The sequence below is a fragment of the Camarhynchus parvulus genome, chromosome 20, assembly GCF_901933205.1.
Source record: "Camarhynchus parvulus chromosome 20, STF_HiC, whole genome shotgun sequence".
Lineage (NCBI taxonomy): Eukaryota > Metazoa > Chordata > Aves > Passeriformes > Thraupidae > Camarhynchus > Camarhynchus parvulus.
In genome coordinates this window covers 12406776-12418948 of record NC_044590.1, presented here as the reverse complement: position 1 = coordinate 12418948, position 12173 = coordinate 12406776, and the positions used below count along the sequence as shown (strand labels likewise).

General features: G+C 50.3%; 2 protein-coding genes across 2 annotated transcripts in view; one reads left to right on the top strand and one right to left on the bottom strand.

The window, feature by feature from the left end:
- Positions 1-3536, bottom strand: part of ZNF341 (zinc finger protein 341) — a 21826-nt gene extending 18290 nt beyond the window's left edge. Inside the window, exon 1 of the mRNA XM_030963364.1 lies at positions 3250-3536. Coding sequence (XP_030819224.1) covers positions 3250-3280 — 31 coding nt within the window. The 5' untranslated portion in view covers positions 3281-3536. The remainder of the gene's footprint in view (positions 1-3249) is intronic.
- On the top strand, positions 3533-12173 carry PXMP4 (peroxisomal membrane protein 4). Its single transcript, XM_030963365.1, has 4 exons — positions 3533-3855; positions 4208-4270; positions 4797-4995; positions 6750-12173. Exons 1-4 carry the CDS (start codon positions 3725-3727, stop codon positions 7011-7013), a joined length of 657 nt encoding a protein of 218 aa, XP_030819225.1. The 5' UTR covers positions 3533-3724; the 3' UTR covers positions 7014-12173.

Below are 12173 nucleotides of genomic sequence, written 5' to 3'. Positions count from 1 at the left end.
CACAAAGGACAACCTGATTTTGGGAGGAAAAGAGCAAAAAGGGGTGATTTTTACCACTCCTTCCTATCACTCTTATGACACAGAACTCACAAAGGAAGCAAATGGCACAGCAAGGTTGTACAATAGATCTTGTGGATTAAAGGAGAGAAGAAAGCTGCAGGGTTCTTAGGTAATTTTTCACTTCCAGGTCTTTGCAAAACAAAAGAGCAAAGCTCTGAACTCAGAATTATGTGCCACAGGAAAGGAAAATCAATGGGTCTGAGCACTCCTAAAGCAGTGAGGTGAGGACTGTGCTGAGATGAGGGGAGGTTGCTCAGCAGACAGCAGCAGGAAAGACAGTGAAACAGCATCACAGCATAAGGGACCAGCAGAGCAGGAGCATCCACCACCCCAAGTTCCTCTCCTAAAATTTCTCCTGAACAACTGGAATGTTACCTTCATGGTGGGGAATACCCAAATAAACTACAGGCTTTTAAAGATACTCTAAATACTCATTTCTCCTGTATGTCACATTAAGATTCTGTGAACACCTTTCTCATCCTTTCACTGAGGAGATGCTGCAACCCCTGCTCGTGTCCCTGGGAGAGAGCAGAGCACCACCCTCCAAGGGCACAAGCAGCTGCTGGAAGGCAGCAGATCCCAGCACATCACACCCATCAAATTCCCACCATGCCTATGGGAAGCCTTTCACACAGATCAGAGGCACAGCAAAGCTGCAGGTCCAGTTCAGCAAGCCCTGGCTTGCAGGGAGAGCTGGAGGCAGCCCTGCAGCTCAGCCCCACTGGCAGAACAGTGCTGGGAGGATTCCTCACTCCAGCCAAAGCTCTGCTCTAAAATTCACCTCCCTCTGCACAAAGAACCTCTGGGCAACTGCAAAGGGAGTGCTGCAGCCTTCTGATGGCACAGCCAAAGCACACAGTGGCATGGAGCAGCACTTCTCCAGCAAAAATAAGCTAGGAGGAAAAGAAGGATCAAAAATTCAGGTGAAGTATAGTATGGGGATAATCATGACTGCACAAACAGTGCCACTCTTGGCATGCCTGGCACTGGGCAACTGGGTTTCCTTCTGGCACAGAGTCAGATCTTCCAAGGAAAAAAGCCAAACAATTGCCTTGATGCCACAAGGAGGAAAAAGCCTCAGGAGAGGCCAAGACCTGAACAGAATGATGCAGCAACATTGTCAGTGTTGCACTCAGCCTCTCGATGGAGAGAAATGGCCCAAGACAACAGAAATATTTATTTGGCAATTCAGAGCCCCTGCACTTCACTGAGGAACTGCACACCACCACACTGCCCAGAGGGAAACCCCTGAGGACATGGCTAACAACCCATGAAGGCAGGCTGGCAGTTACTTGGTTACATGGATGCCAGTCACAGCCATGCACAGACTCCAGGAGAAAGCTCTGGATCGATCCTGCCCTGCCTACAGCCAGCAGCAGCCTGCAGGATGCTCTTCAGCCATGGAAGTGAAAAATCCCAGCTCCTTTCTCCTGGCAGCAGCAGGAGCTGAGGTGCCCAGAGCCTGACAAAACCAAAGTGATTTGGGGAAGCCAAGATAAAAGCACAGGACTACTGATCTGTACTTTTTTCCTTCCCTTTCAAATTTCCCTCAGCTGGAGATGAAGCAGGACTGTCCATGTCACTCAGGTGCTAATTTACCCCTGCGATAAAGCCTTTTTTTCTGACAGGAGCACCTGGTGCTTCAGTGACAGGTGAAAATGCACCTGTGCCCTGCAGCACCCTGAGACCAGGCTGCTCGAAGAATGCCAAGTCACCATCGACTTGTAATCCAATCAACAAGACAAAACAAACAAGCTCAGGCACTAAAAGCTGCCAATTGCTGCAGGCTTAAAAAACCCCCACTCTTTTTCAATTTGCTAAAAAGCTTTGCTGTCCTGAATGCTGCAGGGAAACTAACACAATGAGGAGCTGATTGCAGAGAGGAAATACGGACCTGTTTCTACACGGGGGTGCTGGCAAATGCACCGAGTAACCTGACAAAATAGAGAAAAAAATATTTATTCTCTGCTCCTCTCTCTGCTGCTGTGGTCACAGGTGATATTCAAAAGCACAGGTAACAATCCCAATGTCACACCTTCCAAGCAGGGCTGTCATGTAAAGGAAAATACATCTGTAATCCAATTTAGAAAATCAATCCCTATGAAATAGTTTCTCTCCAAAGAAGGTCGCCCTAGCCCAATGTGAGACTGCCACAGCTTGGCACCTCATCCTTCAACGGCACCTGGCTGTAACAGTGTCCCAACACTGAAGCGAGATGTATCCGAGCACAGCCTGTTCACCCACACAACAGGCACTGCCCAGCTGTGCCAAGAGCACACACCTCAAAACACACATGCAGGGGCCAGCACCCACCCAGGCACTATCCCTGGGGCTGGCACGGAGCATGGCACAGCAGGGGGACTGGCAGTGTGAGCCCTGGGGCAAGGGGAGGATGGGGGACCCCAGCATGCAGGGACACCAGAGGTGCAGGGGTGGTGAGAGTGCCCTGGGCACTGCTGGTGCTGCTTCCTGGGCACTGAGACAGGGGTGATGGGAATGCCCTGGTGGGCACAGGAGCAGGGATGCGGTGAGAGGGGCTGGAGCAGCAGGGGCAGGATGGGGATGGAATATCCAGGAGCAGTGTGGGGATGGAGTGTCCAGGAGCAGCAGGGGCAGGATGGGGATGGAGTGTCCAGGAGCAGCAGGGGCAGGATGGGGATGGAGTGTCCAGGAGCAGCACTCACAGGGACAGGGTAGGGATGAGGTGCCCCAGAGCAGCAGGGACAGGGGCGGGAAGGCATGGAATGCCTCGGGCCGGCGGGCACTGGCACAGGGTAGGGATGCGTTGCACCGAGCACAGGGCCCGTGGTTAACAAGGGCTGCCCGGTGCTTAGGGCACTGCTCGGGGATGCCGCGGCGCACAGGCAGGAGGTGACACAGGGCCGGGGACCGGAGGTGACAGTGGCGCCGCAGGGAGCCGCGGACGGCGTGGCGAGCCGCGGGCTGCGGCGGGGGCTGCAGCCGTGCCTGCGGTGCGGGCAGCGGAGCAGCAGCGCGGGAGACAGCGCGGGGCTCCCGGGAGCGCCACACGCCGCGCCGGGCCGGGCCTCACGGGGCGGCCCCGCCGCGGCTCCGCGACCGCGCGGCGGCGGTGCTGGACAGGGGGAGCTCGGAGGAGCGGGGGTCGCGCACCCCGGCTGTGGCCGCGGCCCGGGAGGTCCCGGCGCGGCCCCGGTCTGGCCCCGTTACCTTCCAGCGCCTCGAAGATCGCCTGCGCCATCTTGGAGCGGCGGCGGCAGCGGCGCCGCCAGGGGCGCCCGCCGCCCGCTACGGGCCCACAGCGCGGGAGAGGCGGGGGAGGCCCCGGGGGCGGGGGGTTGTGTTCAACTCGGGGCGCGGCGGAACAGCCTGCGCAGACCGGGCAGGGACCGCCCGGTGGCCGCCCCTGCCCCGTTCGGGCTCTCGGCACGGCCGCGGCGGCCACGACCCCCGGCCCATGACCGGGCTGTGCCGGGCCGGGCTCGCAGCGGCGCCCGCCGCCCTCACGGAGCGGGTGGGCGGGACGCCTCGCTCGGCACCCATTGGCTGCAGGACAGACTCTCCACCCTAATGAGAGAGTGAGGTGGTGCCGCTTATTGGCCGAGAGCCGTGATTGACAGGAGTGTGGGCCTATGGGAGCGGCGGGCAGGGCGGCGCCCCCGGACGCGGCGTGCGGCAGGGTGCCATGGCCGGCGGGGCCATGGCGGATGGTGGGGATTCGTTTCGCGCTCTGCTCCGTGCCGCCAACGCGCTCCTGCAGCAGCGCCGCTACCACGCCGCGCTCGCCGTCATCAAGGGCTTCCGCAACGGCGCCGTGTGAGTGCCGGGCCCGGGCCGCGGGGTCTCCATCCCTCCCGGGGTGCTGTGGCGGGGGTGCTGTGAGGGGGAGGCAGCCGTAGTTGGGGTGGCCTGGGCTGCGTTGAGGGTCCCCTTCGGGCCCGAGGGTTGAGGGTCCCCTTCGGGCCCGAGGATTTAGGGTCCTCTTTGGGCCTGGCTTGCTGAGGTGCGTGTGTTCTCTCTCCTGCTCGGGTCCTCCCGGTTTGCTGTGCTGCTGCTGCTGGGCTGGCTTAAAAGTAATAGATTTTTGGCTAAACAACCTTTTTTGTCTGAAATACAATGATTTCATGGTATAAAACGAACTCTGTGAAATATTTGTCGACCTTTACAGTTATGGAGCCAAAATCCGTGCCCCACACGCCCTGGTGATGACTTTCCTGTTCAAGAGTGGAAGGTACAAACGCTAAATCTGTATTTTTGTGTTGCTGTTTAGAATGTTTTCGTCACAGCTGTCTGTTTTCCATGTTTGTAGGGGGTTTAAATAGCAGAAAAGTGTGAGCCATGGTTGAGCCTTGTCCTGATAGTGAAATGCACACAAATATATATAATTGAGGGATTTAATCACTCATGGAATGGTTGATGAGGACAGAAGGGGAATAAACAGATGCCAACAGCAATGTTCTGTGCTGTGTTGAAATATGGGAACCTGGGCTGTAACAGTGCACATTGTGCCTTTCCCTGAGAGCCAGAGGTTTGCATTTAGCAATAAAAAAGTTTTTAAAGGGCTGTTTGAGTAGAGGGAAAATGAAACACAATCTGCAGTCTGGGCAGGGCTGTGCTCTGATGAGGGAATTTCTCCTCCTTCCCAAGACGTTGCTGGGGTGCCCAAACCATCAGTGTAGGTGGGGAGTGCAATGCCCAGGCTGTGAGTGAGTGCAGGATCTTGCCTTTTCTCTCCTATAATTGTTTCTTTCCCTCAGTTTCAGGGAGAAGCTGAAGTCCATTGCCCAGGCCACGTACACCCACTCCCGGAACCTGGCTTATTTCGTGTTCACCTACAAGGGGCTCCTGGCAGCCCAGTCCCGGCTGCAGGGGAAAAAAATCCCATTCCATTCCTTCCTTGCAGCCTGCATTGGGGGCTGGCTGGTGTTTGGTGACAACAATCCCATCAACAGCCAGGTAAAGGCACTTGCTGAAAGTTTCTGTGGCCAGGAAAAATAAGAGGTGTGCCGGGAACTGAGTGGGGGCACCTATTTCTGGTGGTTCTGACCAGAAACAGGAGCTCTCTTATGATGTTCTCTGCACAAATTGCAGTTTTGACTGCTCTGCACTCAAGTCCCAGGTGTGGTTGTGTGTCTCCATGAGCAGTGTGGGCAGCTGCAGTGCTGGAAGCCCAGGTTTGCCTCCAGGGCTGCACTGAGTTTGTAGGAAGGCAGTCAGGTAACCCAAAGCTGTGGGGTTATCCCACCTGTCACCTGAGCTGTGGTCACTGCTGTGTGTTCCTGGTCTGGCCATCACAGGGTTAAACTCTTCACCTGAAGTGTTGTGAGTGTAGAACTTGATCAGTTAGAGCTGCACTGAACTAAACTGGCTAAACTGACCATTAAACTGGTTAATCTGACAGCTAAACTGGCAACTAAACTGGTTAATCTGACAGGTAAACTGGCAACTAAACTGGCAACTAAACTGGTTAATTTGACAGCTAAACTGGCAACTAAACTGGTTAATCTAACAGGTAAACTGGCAACTAAACTGGTTAATTTGACAGGTAAACTGGCAACTAAACTGGTTAAACTGACAGATAAACTGGACACTGAACTGACCACTAAACTGGCAACTAAACTGGGTAAACTTGACAACTAAACTGGCCAAACTGACCACTAAACTGGTTAAACTCACACTAAACTGGTTAAACTGATGAAAGCTGCTCAGGGGGTGTTTGATTTAAAGCTGGTTGTTAACACACAGTCACAAAGCAAGGAATAAAACACAGAGCTGCAGATTAATCCCAAGTGCTCGATTTAAGCCAGGCCTGGTGTTAGGCTGTGTCCAAACTCACACCTGCTTGGCAGGACTGTTCTATCAGCACCATCTGAGGTGGCATGAGCTGGGCAGAGACAGAAGTTGTGCAACTGCCCAGCAGTGCTGCAGGAAAGGCAGCCTGTGATTGCCAAATCAGAGCAGCAGGCCTTGCAGGAGACACAAACAGAGTTTTGGCAGAGTGCTGACAGGGGCAATGACAGCCTGTTTGCTTTGAGCTGGGGGAGCTGTTCTGTCCCTCCTGGCTGGGTTGTCACTTCTGAGCCCCTGGAGGTGGCTGTGCTCAGTTCTCACCCCGCTCCCTGGGTTTCTCTCTTGCTGGCTGGGGGCTCTGTACAAATCACAAACAGGACAGGACTGCTGTGGAACGTGCCTTGAGCTGTTTTATTTTCCATTATCAGTCTCATTCCATGGTTATGACAATGGGAAGATGCCACCAGCTCACATCCCAGGCAGCAGACCCAGAACTTAATGTTACAACTTACTTTATAAGTTTATTGACCAATCACACAAAGCAAAAGCACATTGACAGTAGTTCCATCCAACCACTATAAGCACAGGTACCTTTGGTTAAACAATGCTTGCTCATTTCAAATACAATACCTGCTTGTAAGCCTTAAAGCACAATGCACAGAGCTCCATTATTAAGCTTAGAACTTCCTAATATCTCACTAGGTAAACTTTTCTGTAGCTTAGGGAGTTATTCTAGACAAGTGTTAATACACAGACCATTGTTCTATTTGTCCTTTTCTACTTTTTGCATAATTTTTCTGCTGACCAATCTCATGGCTGCTGCTTAGCTCTAATCACAGTTCTGCTGTCTCTGAAGCCTGCCTTTTGCAGCTTTCCCAAAACCCTCTGATTTTGTGGATTCCCACATTTCTCCTCTGCAGATCATCATGTACCTGCTGTCCCGCATCCTCTTCGGGCTGGCCCGGCTGGCTGTGGAGAAGGGCTACATCCCACAGCCCAGGCAGGATCCCTTCCCTCTGCTGGCTGCCCTGGTGTGGGGGACAGTCCTGTGGCTCTTTGAATACCACAGGGACACACTGCAGCCCTCCCTGCAGTCCTCCATGACCTACCTGTACGAGGACAGTGAGGTGTGGCACGACGTGTCTGACTTCCTCATTTACAACAAAAGGACAGACAGCAAGTAGGTGCTTCCCTCTAAACCACCTTGGAATGGGATGGGACCTCCCAGCAGCTGGGGTAAAAGGTATTCTGTTGCTTTTGACCAGTGATTTTTTAAAATTAACATCTGTCAAGCAGAGTTGGCTCTTGTCTGCAGGCCAGAATGTTCTGATCAGTTTTTTGGCTCCTTTTAGAGCAAGCTCACCCCCCACAGAAACTTGTTGCAGTCTGTTTTTAAGAGGCCTTATTTTCCCTACAAGTGTGGCATTGGGGTTTGTTCTTTAAAAACTAAATATATTTATAAAATGACATCCTGACACAAAGTGGAGAGTATGAAAACATGTTCTAGGGCTCATCTGAATGTTTACAAGTGGTTTTTTCTGTGCTCACTGTGGTGTGTTTGAGGGTGAAGGGAGTGGGGGACCTGCTGAGCTCTGAGAGCAGGGCCATCATTTCTTCATTGCTGTAGATGGCTGAGAATCCTGTGTAAACTATTGTAAGGACAGTTATGTGCTCCTTGAGAGAATTCCTTTGCAGTTTTCCCTCAGGGAGACAATAAAATGTGAGACTAGAACTGTTAGGATTGTCTTGTACCAGCCTGGTAAATCAGGCTGCAAAGACTATTTTTGCTTGGTTTCTTTCCTGCACTTAGGCTGAATCTGTGCCTCTATAAAGTGCACTAATGAATACCCTGTAATTATTTTAAACTTGTTTGTAAAGCTTTTAAAAGCTGCTTGAACTAAATACCAAAAACAGTTACACAACTTGGGCTCCTCTATGACCAGGCCTCAGATCTCATGCTGGGGATTTTGTGTGTCCAAGGGAGCAACATTTCCCAAGCACTTTTATTTATTTTATTTTGGTGGAGCATGGCAAGGGTTTCTCTGAGGTCCAGAGTCTGCCCTCCACAGCAGTGGAATGTGTCAGCTGTAACCAGATTTGAATCTGATTTTGTACCTGTAGTTTGTGCAGGCTTAATGGATTAATTTAATGGATTAATTTATTAATTATCTTCCTCTCAAAAACACTCTGCTGAGCCCCAGGACAGGGCAGCACACCCTGGGTTATGGCAGAAGATAGCTGAGAAAGCACAAAAACTGGTTTAATGAATCAATGAATAAATCAAACTCCTCATAGTGCAAAGCACTACACAATTCACTCAATGATGCGCAGTGAAATAATTCCTGCCACGCTGCTTTGATGTGGTGAAATTTCCAAGAGAATCATGAAATTCCCTGCTCCCTTTTGGCTCAGTTGGGACTGTTTGGTTCACTTTCCCTGTATCCACCTGCTTTTCCCTGACCTGCCCATGGCATTTCATAATCCTGCTGATGATCTCTTCATCATCCTTGGAACTCTTTACCCTCCAGGCTCTGGCAGTTTCTCCTATTCAATGGTACAGGTGAAATGGTACATTTAATTTCAGCGAGCTTCTGAGTGGAAAAAAAATCTCAATTTCTTCTTAAGTCATTTTTCCTTGTCCTCTAACCTCCTTTATTACTGCTGCACATATTCAGAGTCCTCCTTGCTCTTTATTTTTCCATTTTTCTTTGTCCATGCAAATCCATGATGTAATGGTGCCCAAAAACCAAGATACTTCTTTGTCATAATAATTCTCTATCATCCCTTCAACTTCTAATTTCATTGCTAACTTCTAATTAGCTGCTGTTACAGTTTGGACTGAATAATTGAATTGGAATCTATCAGACCCCATGAAAGCTGTAAAATTAGGAATTTGGTTTGTTTCTTTTGATTAAATATTTTTCTCTGTATAGAGAAGCCTAAAGATTCAATGCAAAAAATTGCTGAAGCTACAGGTGAGGTCTGATTCCTTTATAAAAATCTTTCTTTCCACCACTGTTAGGTGTTTGAAGCATCTCAGTTTTTCTGTCAGAAGCCTCAGTATTGTTCCAACTAAGAGCATTTATATTCTGCTAAAATTGCTGAATTCCTGCAAGCTTTGATGGGATTTCAGAAAGCTGACAGCTGTGCCTTGGGAACTGCTCCCTAAAACTATTAAACTCACAAATCCTTGACCATGTGTAATTATTGCAGCAAAAGAAGCTGTGGGCTGGGTGTCTCTGAGAAGGTTTTGATCTTTTAAATTTGTAGCTTGTGGTTCCCTTAGAGGTGGAATAACCTTCCTCTGCTGGGCTTTGTACCACTGTGGCTGCTGTGGAAGGACCAGTGGCCTTTCCTGACCTTTTCACACTGCTGTGTCCTCTCCAGAAAATAAATCCCAGCCAAAAACCAATGTCTCAATCAGCAGTGACCATGACTTCTTGGTTCAAAACTCCTGTTTTTCTTGGGAATCTCTCCCTTTCTTAGAAAGCCATGGCTGAGCCTGCAGTGGAGCTGCCATCCCTGGATCCCAGCTCCTGACCTTTTCACACTGCTGTGTCCTCTCCAGAAAATAAATCTCAGACAAAAACCAATGTCTCAATCAGCCTGGCAGCAGTGACCATGACTTCTTCTTGGTTCCAAACTCCCTTTTTCTCTTGGGAATCTCTTCCTTTCTTAGAAGGCCATGGCTGAGCCTGCCATGGAGCTGCAAGGGGCAGCTGCCATCCCTGGATCCCAGCTCCTGACCTTTTCACACTGCTGTGTCCTCACTAGAAAATAAATCCCAGCCAAAACCCAATGTCTCAGTCAGCCTGGCAGCAGTGACCATGACTTCTCCTTGGTTCAAAACCCCCTTTTTCTCTTGGGAATCTGTCCCTTTTCTAAGAAAGCCATGGCTGAGCCTGCAGTGGAGCTGCCATCCCTAGAATCCCATCTCCTGACCTTTTCACACTGCTGTGTCCTCACTAGAAAATAAATCCCAGCCAAAAACCAATGTCTCAATCAGCAGTGACCATGACTTCTTGGTTCCAAACTCCCTTTTTCTCTTGGGACTCTCAAAGGAAGGCATGGCTGAGCTGCAGGGGGCAGCTGCCATCCCTGGATCCCAGCTCCTCCCGGGATCCCAGCCCCTGGGGCTCTGCTGACCGTTGGTTTTCCTGCTGGGCTGGGCCAGGACGTTAAGCTGCAAGTCACTGCTTTCCCCAGGGAAGTAATTGGGACAGCTCCTTAATGACATCAGCCCCCCTGGCTGTTCCTGGGAGCAGATAGCTGGGGATGAGCCCCTTCTGCTGCCAAGGTGTTGGAACAATGCAGGAGTGTCGTGGGGAAGTGAACTAGAAGTAATTTGTCTGAGTCAGACTTTTGGGATATGTAAGTGACACTCCCTGCCCTCCCCCAGGGCATTGTCTGGGGAATGGAGTGCCCTGTTTGGGTTCCCTTTTTATTAGCATTAAAAGCAAAAGAAATAAAGAGACAGTTGGGAAGCCACCTGCATATGGCCAAGTGCTTAAGGATCACAAAGAAGGGTCATTTTCTCCCTGTAGCCCTGACTGGTTTTGAATTTTAAGATGACCATGGGGTTGTTTGTCTACAACAACTTTATTTTCCTCCTTGTTATTTTTTCCTTGACACCTGACTGATGCTGAGTGTCTCTAAAGAGGAGCAGAGTGTCTCTATCTTTTCTCAGTTTGTCAAAAGCAAGGAACTCTGGATAAAATTGAAGTGTTTAAAATGATGCTTCTCCCTCAGATTTTAAGCCTCTCTTAGAGGCAGTTTTAAAGGTTAATGAATCGAACTGATCAAAAGTTTTCAGCAATCCTGAGCTTTTCAAGCAGACTGACTATCCTGGGCTATTAATCATTTATTTTATGAAGGAACAAAGCAGGCTCAGGGTTATTTACTGCTGCTGCCTGCTGCCCTGGCATACCCACTGTGCTTCCCTTCCCTTTGGAGGACAGCTTGTGTGCTGGGCTGGAGAACCCTTTCCGGGACAATTGCATTATTTAACAAAGGTGAAAATGAGACAGCTGCCTGACATTTGGGTTAGGGAAGCTTTTCTGGGCTGTGTTTGATGCTGGCAGTGAAGGAGAGGGTGTTTGAACCTGTGTTTGGCCATTCAGTGCTGCAGAGGAGGGTTTGAGGAGGCTGCTGGGAGCTGTGAGCCTGTGTCTGTAATGGGACAGTGCATTTGTCCTGGCCACCATCCCTGTGTCTGTGCAATACCCAGAGAACTGGCCCTGGTCAGGGCATTTATCAGGGAGTTGTGGGATGGTTCAGGTTAGATGGGACCTTAAAAACCATCCCACCCTCTGCCATGGGCAGGGACACCTTCCTCTATCCCAGGAGGCTCCAAGCCCCATCCAGCCTGGCCTTGGGCACCTCCAGGGATGGAGCAGCCACAGCTTCTCTGGGCACCCTGTGCCAGGGTGAGGAGGGTGCAGAGCAGCTTTGATATTGGTGCTGTGAGACTTTCCTGCCCTGCTGGAGTAGGTTAAGCTCTGCTTTGGGTGTGGGTGGAAGGGCAGAGATGATCCCTGGCTGCTGACAGAGCCCCAAAGCTGCTGAAAGGGCCAACCTGTGCAGAGTGAGCTCTGCAGCCAGTTGGGAGCTGCCATGGCTGCCTGCATGGTGCTGCTGGAGCCACCAGAACCCTGTGCAGATCCCTCACCCAGGAGAAGCTGCTGGGAAGCTCCAGCTCGTTTTCCCTGCATCAGCACAAAGGTGACCTTTGGTTAATACCCCGAGCTGTGTGTGTGTGCTGCTCCCTGTTTGTCAGGCTCTGTTTGTCTCCCTGGCTCATGGCAGCCTGAAGCTGAATGTGTTTTCTGAAACCCAACAGATAGATAAGGGAGGAGGGGAAATAAGGCATCATGTCTGTCTGCCACTGTTAATATTTTTGGGGTGTTAATCTTGAGTTTTCAACCTGTGTGTTCCTACCAGATTGGTGGAGGAGGTACCTTTTTTCTTTACTTAGAAGAATTTTCATGTCTCTGCTGGTGAGGAGGGAGAAAAACAAACTAAAAGCTCTAGAATACAGGTATTATTACCTCTGCCTTTGAGATATATTTTGTATTCATAATTACTGTGTAATCCAGGCCCTGATTTTTCTGACAGCATAGAATAAAATCAAGAACATAAACTCAGGTAACTTATGTGACACTGATCAGAATGCTTGTAGAAATATCTCGGATTTTGGGTTTAAAACAATAAAAAGAGAGGGCTGGGGGTTGTTGATGTGGCTCTGTCCACTATGAATCACCTTCTTGTGGCCATTAGTTCTGTATAATCACTCTTTGAATATTACAATACTGTACTTTGTCTACAAATAAAAATCCTAATTTTTT

Coding starts and splice junctions, on each gene's coding strand:
- PXMP4 (XM_030963365.1), top strand. CDS start 3,725: ATGGCCGGCGGGGCCATGGCGGATGGTGGGGATTCGTTTCGCGCTCTG. Junction 3,856..4,207: donor GGCTTCCGCAACGGCGCCGT/GTGAGTGCCGGG, acceptor CGACCTTTACAG/TTATGGAGCCAAAATCCGTG. Junction 4,996..6,749: donor ACAATCCCATCAACAGCCAG/GTAAAGGCACTT, acceptor TCTCCTCTGCAG/ATCATCATGTACCTGCTGTC.